We start from the raw sequence: 22,391 nt of genomic DNA on the forward strand, positions 1-22,391 counted from the left end.
CGGCAACTGTCGGATAGGAACCGGCAACTGCCGAATTTAACCAAAAATTGAACCAGCTAGCTGGATCAATTCCGGATCATTTGACTGTATATTAAACATCCCACAAAGAGGAACCGGCAACTTCCAATTGGAAGCAGCAACTGCCGGTTGACCTCTAAAGACTCCAACGGCTATATAACGGATATATTTTTTAGTCTAACAACTAGTTTCATACAACTAGACTAGGAAGCAGCAACTGCCGATTGAGAAAATTTCTACCCGTTAGAAATTATTCTCCTTCCAAATTGGGTGATCTTATTACCCTAATTGAGCCTAGTCTCTACCTATATAAATACTCCATTAATGACTTTAATAATGAACAATTTAAGTGAGCTTTAAGCAATCATATCAAAGTCAATTGTGAGATTCAACTGCTATTATCATTAGGGTTATTCTTGAAGTTAAACACGTTCTCCAAGAACTCAAAGACTTCAGCAAAGTCTCTCTCATCAGCCCATACCTAGGGGAGACTTCAAAAGGTGCATTCAAGCTTACATTTTGCATATTCATTTTGCACGCACCACACGAGGTAAACTGAAACCATTATATTCCACTTGTTTTATTACTTTTACATTCTCCTAGATTGTAATTAGGATTGTGTAAGGATCCTCTTATCCTAAAAAGAGTTGGGTGACTCTCCACCGTAAAACGAGATTGTAAGAGGTGCTTCTCTACCTGGAAAGAGGTTGTAATGATACTCTTGTCCTAAACAAGATTTTGTAAAGGTTTTCTACCCTACCTACTGTATTGAAAGGGAGAGCTAGTGGAATACCTTACAAGTGGAACTTGTAGGGAGTGGACTAGACTCGAGTTGAGTCGAACCACTATAAACCTTGGTGTTGTGTGATTATGAGTATTTTATTCCGCAGTTTTTATTTTGCAATCACATTTGGGAACTATTATTCAGAAAGGTTTAAATCTCACTAGGATAACCTATTCACCCCCCCTTTAGGTTATTTCAAAATTATGTAAATGTGTTAGAAATGCCTAAAATAGGATGTAAACAAAAAATTAGGAAAAAAATACATTTTGGAGGTCGAAACCAAAGTTTCCACCCAACCGGGAAAAATTCCCTTGTTTCCTCAAAATTTCCTCTCCCCAAGGGTTGAAACCCGATACCTTGAACCTTGGGTACGACGTACTATACACATGGCTGCAGGGGTTACTAACCAAGGGGTTGGCTGAGGGACCAAGGTTCTTTCCGGGACAGGCTGACTCCTACCTGCAATTAGCTTGTATCGCCAAAACCTGAAGTTCATTCCGGGGGAGGGCATACCACCTACATTGTTGTAGCACTAATACCAAATTATGGACTTAGTAATAGAGATAGGGAAAGTAGTGTAATCAAATGGACTCATGTGGCATCATGTAACTATGGTGGAGCATGCATTGCATCATTGATTTGCGGATGCTTGCCTACCCCCACCCCTTATTGAGCTTGGTGAAGCTCACCCAATTATTGCTTTTATATTTGTTAGATGGTGATACCAATGAGCAGCCAGGTATCTGCATGGAGACCTCTAGGCTGCCAATGACACTTAGTGGATTCCAGAAGCTGAGATGGAACATGGTTCAGATTGCGGATGCGATGACTATGCCTATGGGGCACCAGGCTACTGAGTGATCTCAGCGGTTATATTTTGACTATTTTGTGTATATGTGAGGTTTTGGAGGAATGTAATATACAGATATATTTGTAAATGTACTATACTGAAACACTTATATATATGTGAAGTAGTAACATATAGTAAATCACCAGTTTATCTCTGATTTTGTATCATGTAAGTTGATTATTAGTTATCTTGGTGCTATTGTGAATTCGCCTACAGTCTCGTGATCCTGGTGGAGTTTGCTGACTGGATACGGTAAGGTATTCCAAGCCGTATGCCTTAGCCTAATGGAGGCTGGGTGTGACAATTTTCTGATATTATGTCATCACTAGCATAATTACATCATATTACATGATTATATAAATTATCATTGCTATATTACATATAGTCATATGCTATATGCCTAGGCACCCCTCCAATGCCTTGGGTCGCCTAGTCACTGTGACAACTATGATTTTCTGATGTCTTCCTTTTATCTGTTCTCGGCATTTGCTCTCATCATCACAATGTGTTTTTTTATAGAGATGGCTACTTGTGGTTTGCAGCTACCTCATATGGTTATTGTAGTTTGTAGCTACTTTATTTTTTTATTGTGGTTCGCAGTTACCTTACGTCGTTATTGTGGTTCCTAGCTACCTTATGCTGTATTTGTGGTTTGCAACAACCTTATTTTTTTTTTTTTTTCCTGCAGTACGCATCAACCTATGTTGCTCTTTTATCTGTGGTTAGCAGCAACTTGTGCTGATCCTCTTTTATCTGTCTTCTTGAGAAGGGCTTATGATGTTATTGTTGTTGTTCTTGCTATGGTCTACCTTGCAATTTCTCTCCCTTATTTTTCCGTTGATGTTTGAATTCTTTCGACACAAAGATTTTTCTACTATTGCTGCAGGTGATTGGTGTGCTTGTGTTGGTGATGTGCCTGGAAGATGACTTTGTCACGTCCTGCTATTGCTGACCATTGGGTTCTACGATTTGTGTCTCTCTTTAAATTGGTTATATAAAGTATGTTTGTTCTTATTGTCCAAGCTAGAGCCTAGAATATAGATATGATCCACCTTGAGGGGGGTGTTATGGTGACATTTAGTAGTATAGCGGTGTTTTTTAGTGTCAACAGTGACGGTCATAATTTAAGGTAGTATTTAGGTTTATGTTTACAAGTCACGGTGATGTTTTGTGTTGTGGTATTGTTTTGTAGTGTTTCTTGTATGTAAGTGTTGGGGGGGGGGGGGGGGGATTACAATCTTTGTAACTAATTGAATTTATTATAAATAAAATATACCGCCCTCGGTGGAAGTAGCAAAGCACAAGCATTGGAGATATAGATAAGTCACTTGGGCTTATTTTATTGCAAATAAGCCTTGAGTTGTGTTATGTATGTGTTGGGCCTTTGATCCCATGGGTTTTCTTTGAAATGGGCCACTTTAATAGGCTTAAAATATGGGTAGAAGGTAGGAAAACGGGATTTTATTCATTAGTTTAATTAGTTTTGCTATTTAATTCAATAAAGGCCCATTAGGCCATTAGTTGGTTGTAAAGTCCTATATGGACTATTAGTTAGTTAGTCCTACTCCATGTTGGAGTCATAACGTCAAGTCCTAGTCCTATTTTAAATTCCTAGTTGTAGTAGGAGTGTCTAGTCCTATTGGGAAACTAGCTCCTAATTGTAGTAGGAGTGTCTAGTCCTATTGGGAAATTAGCTCCTAGTATTAGTATGATTGTAAACTTCCCCTTTATAAATAGAAAGGCATATGTACCAATATTGGACAGATTTGAATGAAAGAAAGTTTGCATTTATGAAAGAAAGTTTGCAACTAAATGCTTAGAGCAGCTGAGATAGCTGTGGGTGAGAAGCCCAGGCTGAGATAGCCACTTCCTTTATTCTCTTTCACCCTTCTCAATCCTCCATCTGTTTTATTCTTCTTTTTTATTTTATTTGTTGTAACATTCAAGAGGTATAGTTCAGATTTTAATAAAAGTCTCCAGAAATCATAACCGATCAGCAATCCTAGTGGGAATAAAAGAAAGATCGATCTCCTCTCTTTCTCTCTTCTGTACTCTGTTCAGTCAAGTCTTCAATCAGGGTATTCCAGGCCTCATAAGGGTCCCACGATCCTTACCTAGTCACTGTTGGAAGCATTCAACTGCAATTCTTGAAAGTTCTTCTCAGTTTTCTCTCCTAGGTCAGAAAATCAAGAAAGCTTGTAACTTCACAACTAGTCGTCAGAATCCTCCCAACTTTGGGGGTTTTTGTACCCTCCCTAGGGACTATCTACGCCCAAGAATGCAACTCAATCGGACTCCTACAGCCCTGGCCGCACCTCTCTCTCTCCAGCTCTATAACAGGTCTTTCTCTCTCCTATCGGGTTAGGTTTTGGGCTGGTTTTACTCCTAAATGGGTATTATATCCTTGGGGATTTATTTGATGGTATTATTTCTTTGTTTCTTACTCCTATTTGTATTGTTTGGGGTTATAAACTGTGGAGTTAGTTACTTGTAATCTACTCCTACATTAAGTGGTATCAGAGCTACGGTTGAAGAAAGCTCCAAACGATCTATCAGGGCCTAACTGAAGATGGTTCCATCAGTTCGTTACTTCGATGGACAAAGGGATACATTCTACATCCTTGATTGGTTAGATTCTCTGGAGGAATATATTGACTACTATAACTTGACAGAGACACAAAAGCTTCAAGTTGTTTGTTTCCAGTTGATTGGTCATGCTAGAGATTGGTGGAGAGTCCATGAAAAGCGACTCCGAGTTCGAGGACATGAGCCTAGGACTTGAGAAGAGATGAAGTACAAGTTAGTGACACAATACCTCCCTGCAAAATTTCCAAAGAAAGCTCTTCCCTCCACAGGATTCCCATCAGAATACATCCACTGCTGCCCAATCTAATGATCAGCCACGTTATTTTCATGGGGAATTCCTTGAATAGATGCGTGAATTGGACATGTACTTTGACAACTACAACTTAACAGAGACAAAAAAACGCCAATATGCATGTTCCCAGATGAGTGATTGTGTTCGAATGCAATGGAGAGTCCGTGAAAGGCAACTTCAAACTTAAGAATGTAAACCTAAAACGTGGGACGAGATGCAGTATGAGTTGGCAGGCATGTACCTATCTGAGCATGAACGAAACATGTACTTCCTTCCACCAGATGTCCAAAAGGCACCCACACTTGACAATAACATGAAGGAATCATCAGTCTCTATTGCGAATGAGCAACAAGAGAAGACACCTCTGACCAGTGAACTAGAGCCAAAAGTTAAGGTTAGTGTTAAAATTTTTCCAGCCATTCCTATTGTTGAGGAAGAACTAGTCATTGATGTTCCCATCAACGAGACTCATGTGGGAGAAGTAGAAAGCAACAAGGTTGCCACAATGGACAATAAGGTTGAGACTATGGAACTTTACACTACAACAACTATGATGATTGTGAACAGCTAAGAGGAAGTTCCTAAGGAGTTCAAGAATGAAGTTGTGTTTGAACCATCAATGGAACCGATTAGGAACCACCAGGTATATGAACCAAAAGAGCTTTATGTTGCATTGAAGTTAGAAGAGATCAAAGGTGCATATGTAGATGACCCTATGGATACATCTGAAGATGTTGAAGTTGAGCACGTGGAGTTTGTCATCCTATTAAAGTATCTTAAAGATCGAGCTCCTCACATTCTAGACTACATCTTTATCATCAAAGAGCTACCTGAATTTTTCTACGGCTTGAAGAGGGACGTGCACCATGATATAATCACCCTCACACTCTACAAAATTCGAGGACGAATTTTTTCTAGGAGAGGGCGAGTTGATGTAGATAAATCACTTGGGCTTATTTTATTGCAAATAAGCCTTGGATTATGTTATGTATGTGTTGGGCCTTTGATCCCATGGGTTTTCTTTGAAATTGGCCACTTTAATAGGCCTAAAATATGGGTAGAAGGTAGGAAAACGGGATTTTATTCATTAGTTTAATTAGTTGCTATTTAATTCAATAAAGGCCCATTAGGCCATTAGTTGGTTGTAAAGTCCTATATGGACTATTAGTTAGTTAGTCCTACTCCATGTTGGAGTCATAAAGTCAAGTCCTAGTCCTACTTTGAATTTCTAGTTGTAGTAGGAGTGTCTAGTCCTATTGGGAAACTAGCTCCTAGTATTAGTATGATTGTAAACTTCTCCTCTATAAATAGAGAGGCAAATGTACCATTATTGGATAGAGTTGAATGAAAGAAAGTTTGCATTTATGAAAGAAAGTTTGCAACTAAATGCTTAGAGCAGTTGAGATAGCTATGGATGAGAAGCCCAGGCTGAGATAGCCACTTCTTTTATTCTCTTTCACCCTTCTCAATCCCCCATCTGTTTTATTCTTCTTTTTTATTTTATTTTTTGTAACATTCAAGAGGTATAGTTCAGATTTTGATAAAAGTCTCCAGAAATCAGAACCGATCAGCAATCCTAGTGGGAATAGGAGAGAGATCGATCTCCTCTCTTTCTCTCTTTTGTACTCTGTTCAGTCAGGTCTTCAATCAGGGTATTCCAGGCCTAGTCACTGTTGGAAGCATCAGAATACAAAAACCTAGTCACTGTTGGAAGCATTCAGCTGCTGTTCTTGAAGGTTCTTCTCAGTTTTCTCTCCTAGGTCAGAAAATCAAGAAAGCTTGTAACTTCACAACCAGCCGTCAGAATCCTCCCAACTTTGGGCATTTTTGTACCCTCCCAAGGGACTATCTACGCCCAAGAGTGCAACTCAATCGGACTCCTACAGCCCTGGCCGCACCTCTCTCTCTCCAGCTCTATAACAGGTCTTTCTCTCTCCTATTGGGTTAGGTTTTTGGCTGGTTTTGCTCCTATATGGGTATTGTATCCTTAGGGATTTATTTGATGGTATTATTTCTTTGTTTCTTACTCATATTTGTATTGTTTAGGGTTATAAACTGCGGAGTTAGTTACTTGTAATCTACTCCTGCATTAATTGGGTTGTTCTCTTTGTGGTAACTGGGTATTCCTGAATATATTAACTTTGATTTCTCAACCTATGATTCTGTTCAAGGTGCATATGGAGAAGGAATATGCTCATGTGAGCTGAGATACTTAGGATCGGTTTTTGGGTCTAAATGGATGTTATGGATGAAAAACAACAACTAAGCCTTGGCCAACTAAATGGGGTCAGCTATATGGATCCTTACCCTACAATCAGCCCTGTTAGAGATCATACTTGATACAAGGCCTAAGCTATGCATGTCTTCCCTCACCACTTCTCATAGATTCATTCTGGGTTTGCCCCTAGCTCTTTTAGCTCCTACAATTTTAATCAAGTCACTCCTCCGTACTGTAGCATCTAAAGGCCTTTGTTGAACATAGCCATGCCACCTCAAACAACGTTCTCATAGCTTATCATATATTGGAGCTACACCCAGATCAACCTAAGATGCAACACAAAAGCATTTTCCCTTTTGTAAATGGTAACCTAGCAGGCTTCTTAGAAAGTATGAAGGGACTGAGGCAAGGGGACTCACCGTCTCCATTCCTTTTCATTTTTGCCTTGGATTATATCAAGGATCAGCTTAAGCCCATTCTTATTTGTGCTAATCATACGTGAGCTGACTATAGACATTCAAGATCATGTCCTTTGGTGTATGATTATTGCAGATAAAATAGTTTCACAGATGAAAAAAAAAAAAAAAAAAAAAAGAGGGATGGATCTCAAGTTGGAATTAAAAAGATCCACTTAGGAATCAAAAGGTTCTAGGGTTAGTAGAACAAAAAATAGTATATCGTGAGTAACTTTAGTAAATAGAACTAAAAGTGGGGTAGTGAAAATTGATGATAGGGAGATATTGCAAAGTGATAATGTTATTATGTACCTAGGCTCAATCATATATAAATGAGAAAAAAGAGGATGATGTTGCACAAAGAATTATAGCAAGGTGGATGAAGCGAAGATGTATGTCTATAGTATTTTTTCTTTTTTATTAAAGTAAAAGTACTCTATTAAAACTCAAAGGAAAATATTATACAAGCAATAATGTATTGAGTTGAATGTTGGGTGGTAATGATACAAAACATATATAATGTAGCTGAAATGAGACTATTGAGATGGATGAGAGGTAAAAAAGGATAAAATCCGGAATGGACAAATTATAGTTAATTTAGGAGTAGCTCTGATATATAATGAGAGAATCGTTTGACGTGGTACTGACATGTGCAACATAGGCCTTTAAATGCTCCAGTAAAGAGGAGTGATATAATTAAGATTGGCGGAACTAAAAGAGCCAAGGGTAGGCCTAAAGTGACTCAAGGAACATGCATAGGTTAGGACTAGTAACAAGTATAGCTTTGAGTAGAGTTGATTGAAGAAAGAAGATCCATGCATGGTTCAAAATTTTGCTAATTTTGCCAGTTTCAACATGCTCGAGACGAAATAGGAGGCAAAATCTAGAAGCACCATAATTTCGGTCACAAAAATGCACTGTTTAATCGAAAATTCGATCATTTCAGCCATCCCCCCCCCCCCCTCCCCCTATTGGGAAATGGCCAAGTGAACCTAAAGTGAAAAAAATGCATCATTTCGATTGAAATTCGCTAATTTCAATCTGACTAGAATACAAGTTTTTAAACTATGTCCATGTAGTCGGACCTATTTAGTTGGTACAAGGCTAAGTTGAGTAAAGGTTTGAATAGGATCATTGGGAGCATAGTTGTCACGGCACCAAGGCGAACCAAGGCGGTGGAGGGTTGTCTAAACGCTTAGGCGAGAAGGCGCCCGTCTTAAGGCGAACAAGGCAACCAAGTGTTATTTTTATTTTCCCTATTTTCTAACATTATTTAGTAAGCTATATAGATCTTGTATCATAAAAAATCAAGATTAAGCAACATCAAGTCATTAAAAATAAAAATTTAGCCATATTAAATCATAAAAAAATTAACATTAAGTCATATTAAGTTATAAAAAATCAACATTTAGAGAAATGCTCTCGTTTTATAATAATTTTGACTGGTCAAATGATTTTATTTTTACATAAGACTTTTGTCTTAGTTATAACATAAAACCAGTTTTCCAACAAGTCTAAGATTACTTAAATCTAAGTTGTAACAACAAAGTTATGCTCCGGTCAAACTTATTTTCAAGTGCACAAATGTTGTTAAAATCACCTGAATGAAAATAATTTTATAGATTTCAAAATAAAAGATTATTTTACTGGCCTTTTGGTTTTTAGCAATGCTTTAACATGATAGAATTTATAAAATTTTCATAATTGAGAAAAACCCTAGCATTTAAAAGTTGAAAATCACCCCTATAACCAAAATCCAGTTTTTGTTCTTGGACTGGGGGGTTGACTTTTTATCCTTTTGGAATTTTTTATTAGATTCAAATAGGGAGTATTTGTTTATTTATGAATAATAGCTTAAGCAAATGAAATAACAAATATAAAAAAGTAAATGAAATAACAAATATAAAAAAGTAAATGAAATAATAAATATAAAAAATATTTACTTAAATGATATTTGGCATAAATAAAAGACAAAACCCAAGGCGATATGCAGTACAACAAGGCGACTGACGCCTAGGCGTCCAGGTGGTTTAGGCGACCCCTTGACAACTATGATTTGGAGAGAGTACTAGAGGGCATGGTGGAAGGTTCTGTGTTAGGAAATCCAGAGGAATCGGTTGTAAGATGGAGTCAGTACCAATGGTGCATTTGGTTCAACGTTTGGGGCCCAAATATAAATCAAGGCCTATCGGTCGGCTAAATTTAAGATACGTATCGGACGGTATCGTATCATATCGAAGATATGCTAAGATATGCCAAAGATCAAAGATTAAAGTATCGGTCGCCGAATCGGTCGGCTAAATTTAAGATACGTATCAAAGGGTATCATATCGGTATCGGAGATACTTTAAACCATGGCAGGCCATCTACATGGAAAGTGAAATATTTATCAATAAGAGGGGGGGAATCACAATCATAAAGAGTGTATTATCAAATTTTACTGTTTACTCCTTTTCATTGTTCTCCACCTAGTGTCAGTTGGCATAAAGAATAGAGAAGCTCTAAAGGGAGTGGCATGGAAGAACAATCAATAGAGACCACACTAAGTAAAATGGGAAAGGGTTAAGGGTGTGCTTGACAAAGCATAATGGACAGTTGGGGGTGAGGCTGGTGAGGATTATGAGTAAGGAATTATTAGAGGGAAATCAATGTGATTGAGGAATAAGGATTACCGAAGCAAATCACTAGAGCTAAATATTGGATGTTTGAAGGGAATTGGAAGTTTTCACTACTGTTTCACCTAAAAGCTCGAATAGTTCGGGAAGGGCAGCATCAATATATATATATATATATATATCAACACTCCCCCGCACGTGTAGGCCAAGATCTCATGGTCCTTGCACATGGAGCTCACGAGACATTTCCTTTATGCGGCACTAAGGGAGAAGAAACGTCAGGAAAACTCTTCCGAAGCACTTCCCAGGAGGCCAAGTGTTCGACTTCCCTTCTCTAAAACCATGTTTGCTACCGTTTCACCTAAAAGCTCGAACTGTTAGGAAAGGGCCTTATCAATGTATACATCAACAGGGAAGAGAGAGGAATGGGGCTGATGTTGCAAAATCACAACAATTGAATAAATATGTTTCTTGGTGGGTGACGAGGAGTTTTGGCATGATCAGTGGCGTGGGGGTTGTTCTTTGGAGGAGTTGTTTCTGAATCTATATGTGATGCCATAAAATCAAAAACGCATAGAAGACATATGGAGTGTGTGGAAAAGAGGATATGTTTCCAAACTTAAGGAGGAATTTGAATGATTGGGAAGTGGAGAAGGTGGTCAGACTATGAAAGTTTTGGAGTCTACTGAAACTAAGAAAGGGAGCATGTGAAGGTATGGGATGATAGTTGGACTCGGGGTTTCTCAGGAAAATCATTCTTCAAAGTGTTGCTGGTGGTAGACCTGATTTCCCTATAAAATAGTTTGCAACGAAACATACCTCCTCAGATAGCCTTCATTACATGGGCAGCAGTCTAAAAGAAGATATTAAGGGTTGGTGAATGAGACGTAAAATGCAAGTTTCTTGGTGAAGTGGAGAATGCCCAGCACCTTTTCCTAGGATGCAGTTTGGATGCTGCTTTAAGGTGGTTTTTTTCTTCTCAGTTGCCAAAGTTGTGGGCATCTGCCTTTTTTGGCTCCAATGTCATCAATGCTGGTGGAATGGGAGGAAGGACCACTTGAGAGGAGGCCTCAAACCATATGGCAATGATATCTTTAGCAGTTTGCTCAAGAGTGTGGAGTGCAACAAATGTCTGCACTTTTGAAGCCAAGGGAGAAACAGAAGAGAAGGTGGGAAGGGGTGGTGAAAATGTTGTCTTCAATCCTCATGGTGTTCTGTGGCACCAAAATAGCACTTGCAGTATTTGGTATAATTGGACTGATTTTGTAGATGGTAGAGGGGTCTGGCAGTGCATATTTTTGTAAAGTTGGGAGAGCATTCCTTTTTCATCTGCGGAGGGTCCAGTTTGTGGATTATTGGCAAGTGCACAGCATCCTGTGTATACAGGTCATTTTCTTGGATCTCATTAACACAAATAATCTTTACTTTCTCTGAAAAAATATATAACTAATTTGAGAGATTTCTATACAGCGATTATGTGGAGCCATGGTTCTAAATCTCTCCGAGGGCGAGATCTCGGTAATTTTGGAATTTTTTTTTTTTTCTGTCGAAACGAAACCTGCTAGAAAAAATTACTGGTTGTACACCAACTCGGTCGATATTTTGGTATCTCGACCGAGATTTCGGTATCGTTTCGGCGAGATACCGAAATGCTACAAAGCAAGGCATATAAATACAAGGTCTTGGTGACTCTGTCTCGCCTGTCTCGACCATTTTGGTGAAATCTCGGTTCTAGCTGCAATTATTTACACAAATCACTCCTATTGGCCTTTAATTAGCCACATCATCACACATTTTAACTTCCAAATCTTTCCTACAACAAGATCTACACATTCAAAGCTTATGAAAGGTAAAGTTCTTTCTCCAAAATCTTTATTTTTTTTTTCTTTTTTTTTTAAATAGTACATAAATACATGTTGGATGCTTCTAGATTTTTTATATGTTAGTCAATAGAGGCCGATCTATGACCTCACGGAATTGAAATTTTTTTTTGGTACATAAATATTTTTTTATTTCTTTGGTTTAAAAATTCATTTTCCATTACCATAAATTGTTACTTTTTATGATAATTATTGCTTTGATGGATGTCAACTATATATATGTTAGTCACCAATGGTTGTTCTACGACTCCATCAGAGTGAAATTTTTTTCCAGCCGGTAATTATTTATTTTAATTTTTGAAAAATATGAAAAATAGATTAATAATTGAAAAATAATTTTAAAAATAGGGAAAAGTATTTTGTTTTGATTTTAAAAATAAAATTAAAATATGAGATTAATATTAAAGTGTTTTGAAGCATACATGATGCTTGTTATGTTATACCATATTTGATTTTGTTGTATTATGTCATTAAAATATTTTTTTTAAATTGATTAAAAAATAATTTTATGTAAGAAAAAAATATAAGCAGCTACCATATACTTGTAAGTTAATAATGACATTCTTTTTTCTATGCATCACAGCATTAGGGTGATATAAAATGGCTAGAGGAGGTGACGAGGAAGGCGGGAGAAGAGGAAGAGGAAGTGGGAGACGTGATAGGAGTCGTGATAGTGGAGAGATTGCATGGAAACACGGTGTGCCAATTGATGGCGAAAAGAAGAAAACAGAGTGCAACTATTGTCATAAGAAGTTTATGGGTGGTGGGGCCACAAGACTTAAGCAACATTCGGTTGGAAACTGCTCAGATGTGGCTACATGCACTGAAGTGCCTGATCATATTGCCAAGGCTATAGCTAAAGATGTGGCTACATGCACTGAGAGCAGTATGGTCAGACCAAGCCAAAGCCAAAGCCAGAGCCAGAGCCAGAGCCAGAGCCAGAGCCAGAGCTAGAGCCGATGCGATTCACTGGGGAGAGTCAGTTTGACTATGCCACACAAGATCCTAATCACGATGCAAGTCCATCAGGTGGAGGGAGGAGTTCAGGTTACACTAGAGGGCCTTGTCGCCGATTTGGTGAAGATAGGCAGCGAGATTGTATGGACGTTGATAGTCTATCAACTTCTATTGGTGGAATGAGTTTGAGTGGAGGAGATAATCATCCTCACAGTGAGTGTAAAGGGAGTGGGAAATGGCGTGCCCCGTCATTTACTGAAGAGAGCACTTGGTCGAAGTATCATAGACCTTATGGTCAATTTATTGGGATAGGGCATATATCTGGTGCATCCATTCCTAGTAGTGAGTCTATTGACTATGGCTCCCAGACCCAGTCACATGGTGTTGGATTTGTGGACAGTTTATTCTCATTCCCAACCAACCTGTACATGTTGCCGGAACCATCAGTTGACAGTAGCTCAATGGCGGGTTCTTCTTCTTCATACTATGGTGGTGATACATACCCTCGGATAGGTTACCTTCAGTATGTAGATGACTCAGTCTCTTTGGCAGCTATGGAGGACTACGTTCGATTCTTCTTTCATACTATGACATGGCATGCATTTGTGGTTATTTCCTAGGACCTCATCAGGGCTCATGATTGTATTAAGAACTAACCGACTAACACAACTTGGTCTAGTACAAGAACCACATCCCTCGCCACAGCTTAACTGTCTCGAGAGTTTTCACCCACTGCCTCCCAACGTAGTCTTTCTTTATCCACCAACAGATCCTAGTCCCTCCCCAGTGCTACCTATGCCAAAATTCCTCTGAAGATGTGGATCACCTATTTTCAGACTGCCCCTTCTCTTCTGCAGTTTGGAATGGTCTATTGCCCAAATGCTGGCCTAGGAGAAGAATAATTCTGCTCTTTGACAGAGAATGGATCTAAGTAGACAAGTCTTTTGCAGGGTGTAAAGAGAGAGAGAGAGAGAGAGATCTGCGATTTGGATAAAAGGAAGTCTGAATCAATTAGATTGGGGCCCCACTCCCTTGCTCATTAAATAGACTAACACTATTGCAAGTCCTACTAGAATAGGAAACTAACTCTAACTAATCAGTCCTAATGGGATTAGGAAAACCCCAAGGGAGAGGTCTGCGACCTCTTCCTTTCTCACAAATCACGATAAATTCCTAAAACTCCCCCTCAAGCTAGAGTATAGGTGTTAATTATGCCCACCTTGTTACAAATATACTCCACTCTACTAATCCCCAAAGACTTAGTGAATACATCTGCAAGGTAAAAGATTCACACTTGCACCAAGGTTAAGTAAGGCATGCTCAATGTAGGTGTTGCCTATGACACAAGCTATAGTAGGGCTCCCTAGATCCTTATACTTGGCTGCTATAGGTTGAGTAATTATGGAACTAATGTTACCTGCCAAGAACGCCTTTTTGGGCACACTAGTGATGCATTTGTGAGTAGACAAATCTTTTAGGACCTTTGCATAAGCTGGGATCTGGGATATTGCATCCAAAAGAGGGATGTTCACTTCTACCTTTTTAAAGGTTTCTAAAAATTTTTCCATGGAAGTAGTCTTCTTTTTCTTTATCAACCAGTTAGGAAAGGGGAAAAGAGGAACATAAGGACTGTTAGGATTTTACTCTTTTTCAGAAGAATCATTTTTTGTTTCCTGCTCAAACATTACTTGTAGAAATAACTCCTTGTTGTAACTTTTCTCGAACAAAGTGGCAGTCAACCTCAATATGTTTTGTCCTCTCATGGAACACTAGATTCGTCACAATAGGAATTGCAACTTGGTTATCACACTATAACTACATAGGAGAAATGTACTCAAACCCAAGCTCTATCAACAGTTGCTTCACCCACACTAACTCACAAGTGACATAAGCCATGGCATGATACTCAAACTCTCCGCTAGACCTCGCCAGAAAAGCCTACTTCTTGCTCTTCCAAGACACAAGATTACCGCCAATGATTGAATTGAAGCACTCTTTCATTTTAAAATATAAATAAAGAACTAAAGACTCTTTAATTTTCTAAGTTCCTTATTCACCTATATGTCATCCCATATTCAGTTTCCAAATTCCAATAGAGTTAAATCCTACACATCTATTAAAGAAAGAATCACAAAAATTTGCAAAATTAATCCTATAGTGTAAAATTTATAAATAAATAAATTAAAAAAATAAAAAAAAACTGGGCTGAAAACATACTCTTGGATTTCTAATTTCTGGGGCATTGCAATACTAATCCCCATTCAACCATAGACATCTTCATAAAACACCTAGATTTTTTTAGTTGTCCCAATTTCCCCTTTTATTGCATAAATCGACCATAAATACTGAAACCTGAGAAAATGCAAGAACATTTGTTAGTATTTATGCATTTTAATAGATTTATTTCTGACAACATTTTCTTTGTGAAGGGTATATTTAGTTTTCTTTGTTTCTTTGTTTCTTTCTTTCTTTTTTTTTTCTTTTTCTTCTTCCTTTTTTTTTTTTTTTTTTTTTTTATGAATAAATGAATTCAATACCAAACAGGAGAGAGAATTTACAAAGAGGGAAAAAGGGGAGGGGGGGGGGAGAAGGGGACCAAATCTAAATCCTCAAAAGGAGGAAAGGCACAACCAAAAGACTAAGGGAGAACCCTAACAGCAAAGGAAAACAAAAGGAAGGTTATTTTTTGTTGATCTCAAAAGGAGAAACCCACATAAAAGAGTTCAGAATTCAATCCTCAGGAATTTCCTTCAAAACTTTGCTTTGATTGGTTTAAAATGGTTGAAATTGCAGACAAATGCGATTCACATATTCTTTTTGCAAAAAAACTGTAGCCACATAGTTATCAAAGTGTTGCCTAGGTGCCTTGTTGGTGTCGCCTTCGTTTTTTTTTTTTTTTTTTTCCTCAGGCTACCTTGCTGCCGTGACAACTATGTTTAGAATAGAATTACATGTATCATTGTAGGGGATATAAGGTATATCACTATACCCCTCAGGGGGCATTTCCATCTCTTCATATCAGAATGATCTTAAAAAGGCTTAGGGAGAGTAGGGTGACTAGGGTCATTCTCCTCTTCTCTTATTATGCCATTGTCTTCCACTCTTCCTCATCTTCTTAACTTCTCTTTTTGACAGACAACAAAACTTATCAATAGAGGAGAAGAAGACAGAATTCAGTTGATCCAAGTACCTTCTACTATATGTTGTTACAGAGAAAATGAATTGCGCAATCTTTCTTATAATAAGATAATAAAGGTTCCATCCCATTGCGGGTACATTTTCTCGTTGTAGATCCATTAGATTTCATATCTTCCAGCTTTTGCAGAGCCAGAGATGAACACCTTTGGGTAGTAATTGGGCTCTCATTCGTGGAACCAATAGTTGAAAACTGTATATACACAATGTATCCTGATTTGCCCCTATTTCATCTTGTTGTGTAAGCTATGTATAGTGCTTTAAAATACTAATCAACAAAAAGTTCTTTCTTGCTTGAGATCAATAAAAAATAATAATAAGTATTCATACTGCACTTGGAGAAAGAATTACACCAAACTGAATTGAGTAGATACAGCCATAGTTGTCAAGGCATCACCTAGGCAACGACTAGGTGTCCACGAGGTTTGCATGGGGCCTAGGCGACAGTTGCCTTGTTGCATTGCATGCCGCCTTATGTTTTGGCACTTATTTATGCCAAATATCATTTAAGTAAATGTTTTTTATATTTTTTTATTTCATTTACTTACCCCCTATTTGAATCCAATAAAAATAGTTTAAAAACCAAATTCCAAAGGATAAAAAGTCAACCCCCCAGTCCAAGAACAAAAACTGGATTATGGTCATAGAGGCGATTTTCAACTTTTAAATGCTGGGGTTTTTCTCAATTATGAAAATTTTATAAATTCTATCATGTTAAAACATTGCAAAAAAACAAAAATCCGGTAAAATAATCTTTTGTTCTGATATCCATAAAATTATTTTCATTCATGCGATTTTAACAGCATTAGTGCACTTAAAAATAAGTTTGACCAGAGCATCACTTTGTCATTACAATTCAGATTTAAGTAATCTTAGACTTGTTGGAAAGTTGGTTTTATATTATAACTAATACAAAAAGTCTCGTGTAAAAATAAAATCATTTGACCAGTCAAACTTATTATAGAACAAGAGCATTTCTCCAAATTTTGATTTTTTATAACTTAATATGACTTAATCTTTATTTTTTATAATTTAATATGGCTAAATGTTGATTTTTAATGACTTGATGTTGCTTAATCTTGATTTTTTATGATAAAGGTATATATATATATAGCTTACTAAGTAATGTTAGAAAATAGGAAAAATAAAAAATTACACTTGGTCGCCTTGTTCGCCTTAAGGCGGACACCTTCTCACCTAAGTGCTTAGACAACCCTCCACCGCCTTGGTTCGCCTTGTCGCCGTGACAACTATGGATACAACATCTTATGAAAGTTCACCATAACAAACAAAAGGTGGAAGATGTTACAATGACTAAAAACATATCCATTGGAGGTAATTGATGTGCTCTAATGCACTCATATAAACTAGAGTTATATAATTTCATTTAGACATAGAATATCTAAAAGAAGTATCAGTTAGTTGCAGACTTGAAAATTAATCAAAGTGAAGGGACCCAAACCTCCGAGCCATCCTCAATTGCCTTCTGTACTCTGCAGTGGTGCTCAGTGCATAACAACCAAGAAGAAATTCCCAGACTTCTGCCCTTATGGACGGATCCACACCCTAACAAAAAAAGGAGCAAACCACTCAAAAAGAAGCCAGAACATAATTTCTGGATGTACCTCTGGTAAAACGGGTCACTTCTGACATGGAAATCTACACAAATCTCATCATAGATAAAATATTTACAGAACTAAATATGATAAGCTGATAACTCTAAGTCTAAATTGAATATTCTTTGACCGAGAAATCATTTAGTACTATCAATCATTTGATTAGACAGTTATGTTATGCTTTGATTACAAGCATAGTTGATGTGACCATGGTTCAAGATCTTAAGTTTCGACCGAAATTTTGTGGTATCAACCCAGCCCGAGACAAGATGGAGGGTTGAATTGGATCTGTACCTAGAGCCATTTCAACAAAATTTCAAAGAAATCAATGGTTTCGCATGATTTGACCGAAATGGTCCAACCATCCTTATATAAAAATGGGCAAGTGTTTTCGAGTGGGGCATAGGGGCCTCCCCAAACATAAGGGCGCCGCCCCCAGGAGGGGCACAGGGGTCATTCCATGTCCCCTGTGTCTGGAAGTGGCCCCAATGTCCCACCCAGAAAACTTTGTTCCTATAAAAATACCCAATCTCGATTGAAACCTGTCCTATTTTGAAAGTTTCAACCGAAAGCCTCTGGTTACAAGGGTTTAACATACAAGCACTTCATTTGGCCAAAAATATTCATTTTTTGCCAATTTTCTGCAATCTTTTCTTGTTTTCTTGCTTTATTTACCAATATCACCATAGAGAGTACTTCTTGGAGCTTCAAGGTAAATACACATTTTCCCTAAACTCAATTTTTTTTTTATACAATGTAGTAGTAAATATGGTAGAATTCTTTCAAGTTTTTATATGTTAGATAGAATGGCCCGATCTACAACTTCACAAAGTCGAATTTTTTTAGGTTGTTAAAATGTTTTTTTTTTAATACATTTTCCTACAACATATTTATGGGAAAAAAAAATAGGGGTAATATGTGATGGTGGGTGTTCAAATTAATATATGTTAGATACCATTGGCCAATCTACGGCGTGATAGTGTTGGGATTTTTTCACTGTTTTTTTCTTTTATTTAATAAAATAATTTCTGAAATGCTTTAAACAAATGAAAATAAATATGAAAAATCTTTTGTATTAGTTTGCAAAATCTAGATAATTAATGAAATTACTGGAAATATGCTTTCGGCCAAAATAGATTAGTAATGTGATGTTCTTTAATTAATTTTTGTTGATCAATTAAATAGAATTGTTAAAACAGTTCTAAAAAAAAAATCAATAGGCAAACATAACATAATTTTTTTTTTTTGGGGGGGGGGGGGGGGTGTGATTTAGAATAAGCTTTAGTTGTTGTTTAGGAGAAATATCTGATGAGTACATATTAATAATCGTTGTGTTTTTTGTTGAGAGAGTTTACCAACTAGTGTTGCACAAAATCTAGTGGAGGCAGGGGCATTGATCCCTCTCAGCTGACAAGACGATATCTGAGTGTAAATTATCATAAGAAAATTAGGGGAGGCAGGGCCACTAGACTGAAGTGCATCTTGACGGTGGTGACAAGAATGTGTTGGGCTGCCCTAGTGTGTCAACTGAGATAAAGAAAGCTATGTTAGCACGAGGAAGGAGAAGAGGGCAGCCAAGGAGGATTTTGATGAAGCATGTGACGCAGCACAGAAGACATACACTAAGAGGCAGAAGGGGGCTGTCGGCTAGGGTGCTTTGGGCTACCCAAGCAACCCACGATTTTGTTGAGATGGGGGCCATGGGGCTTTATTTTATGTTTGGTTTATTTATGGGTTTGGTTCAATTTTTCATTCAATTTAAGTGATTTAGTTGTTCTTAGAGGAGAAGTAACATAAGTCCTTAGTTTCCTTTTTCAAGTAGTTTCTATTTCCTGCTTTTAGTAACTACTGCTTTAGGAGTCTGATTGAGGTTTCCTTTTATGGAACTTTCTATTATGTAATTCCCTCCCTCCATCACATATTATAAATAAAGCATAGAAGGGTTCAAGCCTCCCACGAATTTGACAAACTACATTAATGGCTGCTGCTGTTGTCTTCTCTGCTGAGAATAGGTCTTGTGTCTGATCAAGACTGTGGAGCTTGTATGTGATCTGGCTGACTCTCTGCGGTGTTAAGCCCGAGAGGTCCTCTTCTATTTTATCATCTCTTCTCTTACTGTTTTTAAGCACTCCAAGGTATCAAATTTCATCTCGGTTCATCCCAGGTAAACCACATTACTAATCCACAATACTTTCATTTTCCAGTTCTGAAACTCTCTTTCTTGTTCCGCAATCCATCCCTGATTCAAGGGCTTTCAACCACATGACTATCCCCATCTTTTGGTCGAGTGTTAGGCCCCATTTGAAGGTGGTTCAACCCCAATTTGGATTCTTTGGACCCCATAAAACCAGTGGTTGGTACAACACAACAACAACAACATCCAAAACCTTATCCAACTTAATGGGGTCGACTACATGGAGATCCCAAGCAAGGACAAGCACAAGGATCCATGCAAAAAGATTGACGAGTTATGGTGAATAATAATAAGTGTCAGCTGTCAACCTAATGAACCACTAAAAATCAACCACAGGCTTATAACGACAGACTATAAAAATGTACCAGCTGGATATTTTGACCTATCTCTTCTATTTTCTGAGATCGACAGATAGGTTTGGCTTGTTTCTGATTTCTATGATGATTGTTCATGTTTTATGATCTGTTCTAACCCTATTTCAGCATCTGAGCTTCCCTTTACAGTTGATTACATTCTGATCACAGAAACCTTAGTTTGGAACCAATACTCTTGACTCCCAGAGCCGATTGAGGTGGTATGGCCATTTTCAACGGAGACCTATGGATGCCTCAGTCAGGTAAAGCAACCAGATTCATATAGAGAGTTCAAGCAGAGGTAGGGGCAGACCTTAAATGACTATCAAACGAAGTGGTAAGGAAAGATATGCAAATGGTAGGGTTGGATTCTAGTATAACTGCAAATAAACCGCTGTGGAGGGCAAAGACCCGCATAGCCAACCCTTTTAGGGGATGTTCTTGGGATGCTGCTCTTTTTTACCGCTATAACTTATTTCTTTTATCTCTTTTTAGTTGCGTGTGCACTTCTTTCATTCTGTTTTTTTTTACTTTGATACATATTGTATGCATGTAGCCGACCCCATTAAGTTGGGATAAGGTTATGGTTGTTGTTGTTGTTGTTTGTACTCTTGATTCCCAGATCTGTTTTCCCTCTTTGTTTCTGATCAGCTCTGCTGCTGGCCTATCCTGTTTGGGGACTGCTCTTTGATTAGAACCTACACTATTGAGACTTGGTTTGACTTTTCAAACGATGTCTGAGTTAAGGGAGAAGGATTATGACAGTGAGCACCCTGACTTGGATGATGCAGAAACAGCAGCAAAGACTGCACAAATGAGGAGGGCAAAGGTAGAGAGCAGAGCCCAGTATAGGGCTACTCAGGAGAGAATGATACAGATGGCCAGGGAAGTTGGTTCTCTAGACGGGCTAGAGAATAAGAAACCAAATTATAGGGATGTAATAGCAATTTGGTAAATATTATGAACAGTATAGGTTCTTTCTGAAGAGGAAAACAAATTCAGGACTTGAAAGAGAATAAGTACTTAAGGGAAGGGTATTTATGGAAGTTAAAACCTGGGACCAAATAGAACCAATATTATGGGATGAGGGCTATTTTGTAATTTTAACAGGTAGCTTCTTCTTCACCCACGAAACAACAACCACACCAGCGGTAACTGGGAATCACTCCAAGAGAGATATCTCTCTCATTCAACCATGGATTGACCTAAGATTCCTAGGGTTGATTTGCAACTGCCAGCCTTATTAAAGCGATCAATAACAGATCCATATGCCAAAAGGAATGCAATAACATTTAGCCCTGCAATCCAAGTTTTCAGTAAAGAAGAAACCAACCCCGAGTTCTGAGTTATAACTCTTAGCAGGTTAAGTTTCGGTGGACAAAACTCTAAGCTTAGGTTGCCTATACCAGAGGTACTCCCACCCAAAAGTATTGCGAAGAAAGAATAAGGGAGATCGAAGTCAACATATAGGGCTGCAACATGCAAGTACCGCCCAGCACAGAACAGGAATAGGAAATAAAGAAGAACAGGAAGGAAGAAGTGAAGAACAGGAAAAGAATAGGAGAAGGAAGACTAAGAAGAACTGAAGAGGAATAGAATATAGGAATCATACCAGGAAAAGAGGGGAGGAAACCCATAGCCAACAGGCTGCCCAGGCCACACAGGTGCACTCAAACAAAACCCAAATTCAATATTATATTCTATATTCTCCATCGTTTGTTACATGTGAATATATATAGATAGAACTCCTAATTACATTCTAAATAGAGATAGAACTTAACTGTGTATTCTACCTTAGTTGTCAAGGCATAAGGTGACAGACAATGGTAAAAAATCAAGACGCCTACACGACCAAGGCACCAGTCCAGGCTGAGCCACCTGGAAGCCTAGGCGGCGGCACCTTGACAACCTTGTATTTTACTTTGCGTGTAAATAAAGATTACAAGAACCCAAATAAATAATAATCCCCTAAATATCCTACTGGACCGGAACTACTTGGACCTGGTTCTTGGTCTGCACTTCCCATTAGGTCCACGGAAGCTACTGCATTAATGGTTTCGTTCATCAAATTCGTGGTGCAGAATAAATTTCCTAAAATCAATCATTGCACAAGGGACTATTACAAAAACCTACTCAATGACTCAAGCATAGAAGATATGCAAACTATAAGCTCAATATGATACTTGAGGTTGAAAAAGGAATATTGATATGTAAATGGGTGACAATGACTTGTGAAAAGAAATAGTTGGATCTAGTCAAAAGAACAAACTAGGATGAAGCAACAGAGTTAATCAAAAGGAAATTAAATGTACATGAGATTTGTTACTGTTTGTTGAATACTGCACTATCATAAATAACCTATAATTGGCAATAAATAG

At 37.9% G+C, this 22,391-nt stretch overlaps 1 protein-coding gene across 10 annotated transcripts in view; it reads right to left on the reverse strand.

Moving 5' to 3' along the window:
- Window positions 1-22,391, reverse strand: part of LOC122080742 (rab GTPase-activating protein 22-like) — a 108,042-nt gene that overhangs the window by 83,496 nt on the left and 2,155 nt on the right. For 8 of the 10 annotated variants that reach the window (XM_042647578.1, XM_042647597.1, XM_042647571.1 and 5 more), the window contains exon 4: window positions 17,313-17,416. In XM_042647578.1, the coding sequence (XP_042503512.1) occupies window positions 17,313-17,416 (104 nt within the window). Of the gene's footprint in view, window positions 1-14,872; window positions 16,447-17,312; window positions 17,417-22,391 lie in introns of those variants that run through there. The other 2 variants (XM_042647624.1, XM_042647614.1) reach the window with 2 other exon arrangements.

The sequence above is a fragment of the Macadamia integrifolia genome, chromosome 1, assembly GCF_013358625.1.
Source record: "Macadamia integrifolia cultivar HAES 741 chromosome 1, SCU_Mint_v3, whole genome shotgun sequence".
Classification (NCBI taxonomy): Eukaryota; Viridiplantae; Streptophyta; class Magnoliopsida; order Proteales; family Proteaceae; genus Macadamia; species Macadamia integrifolia.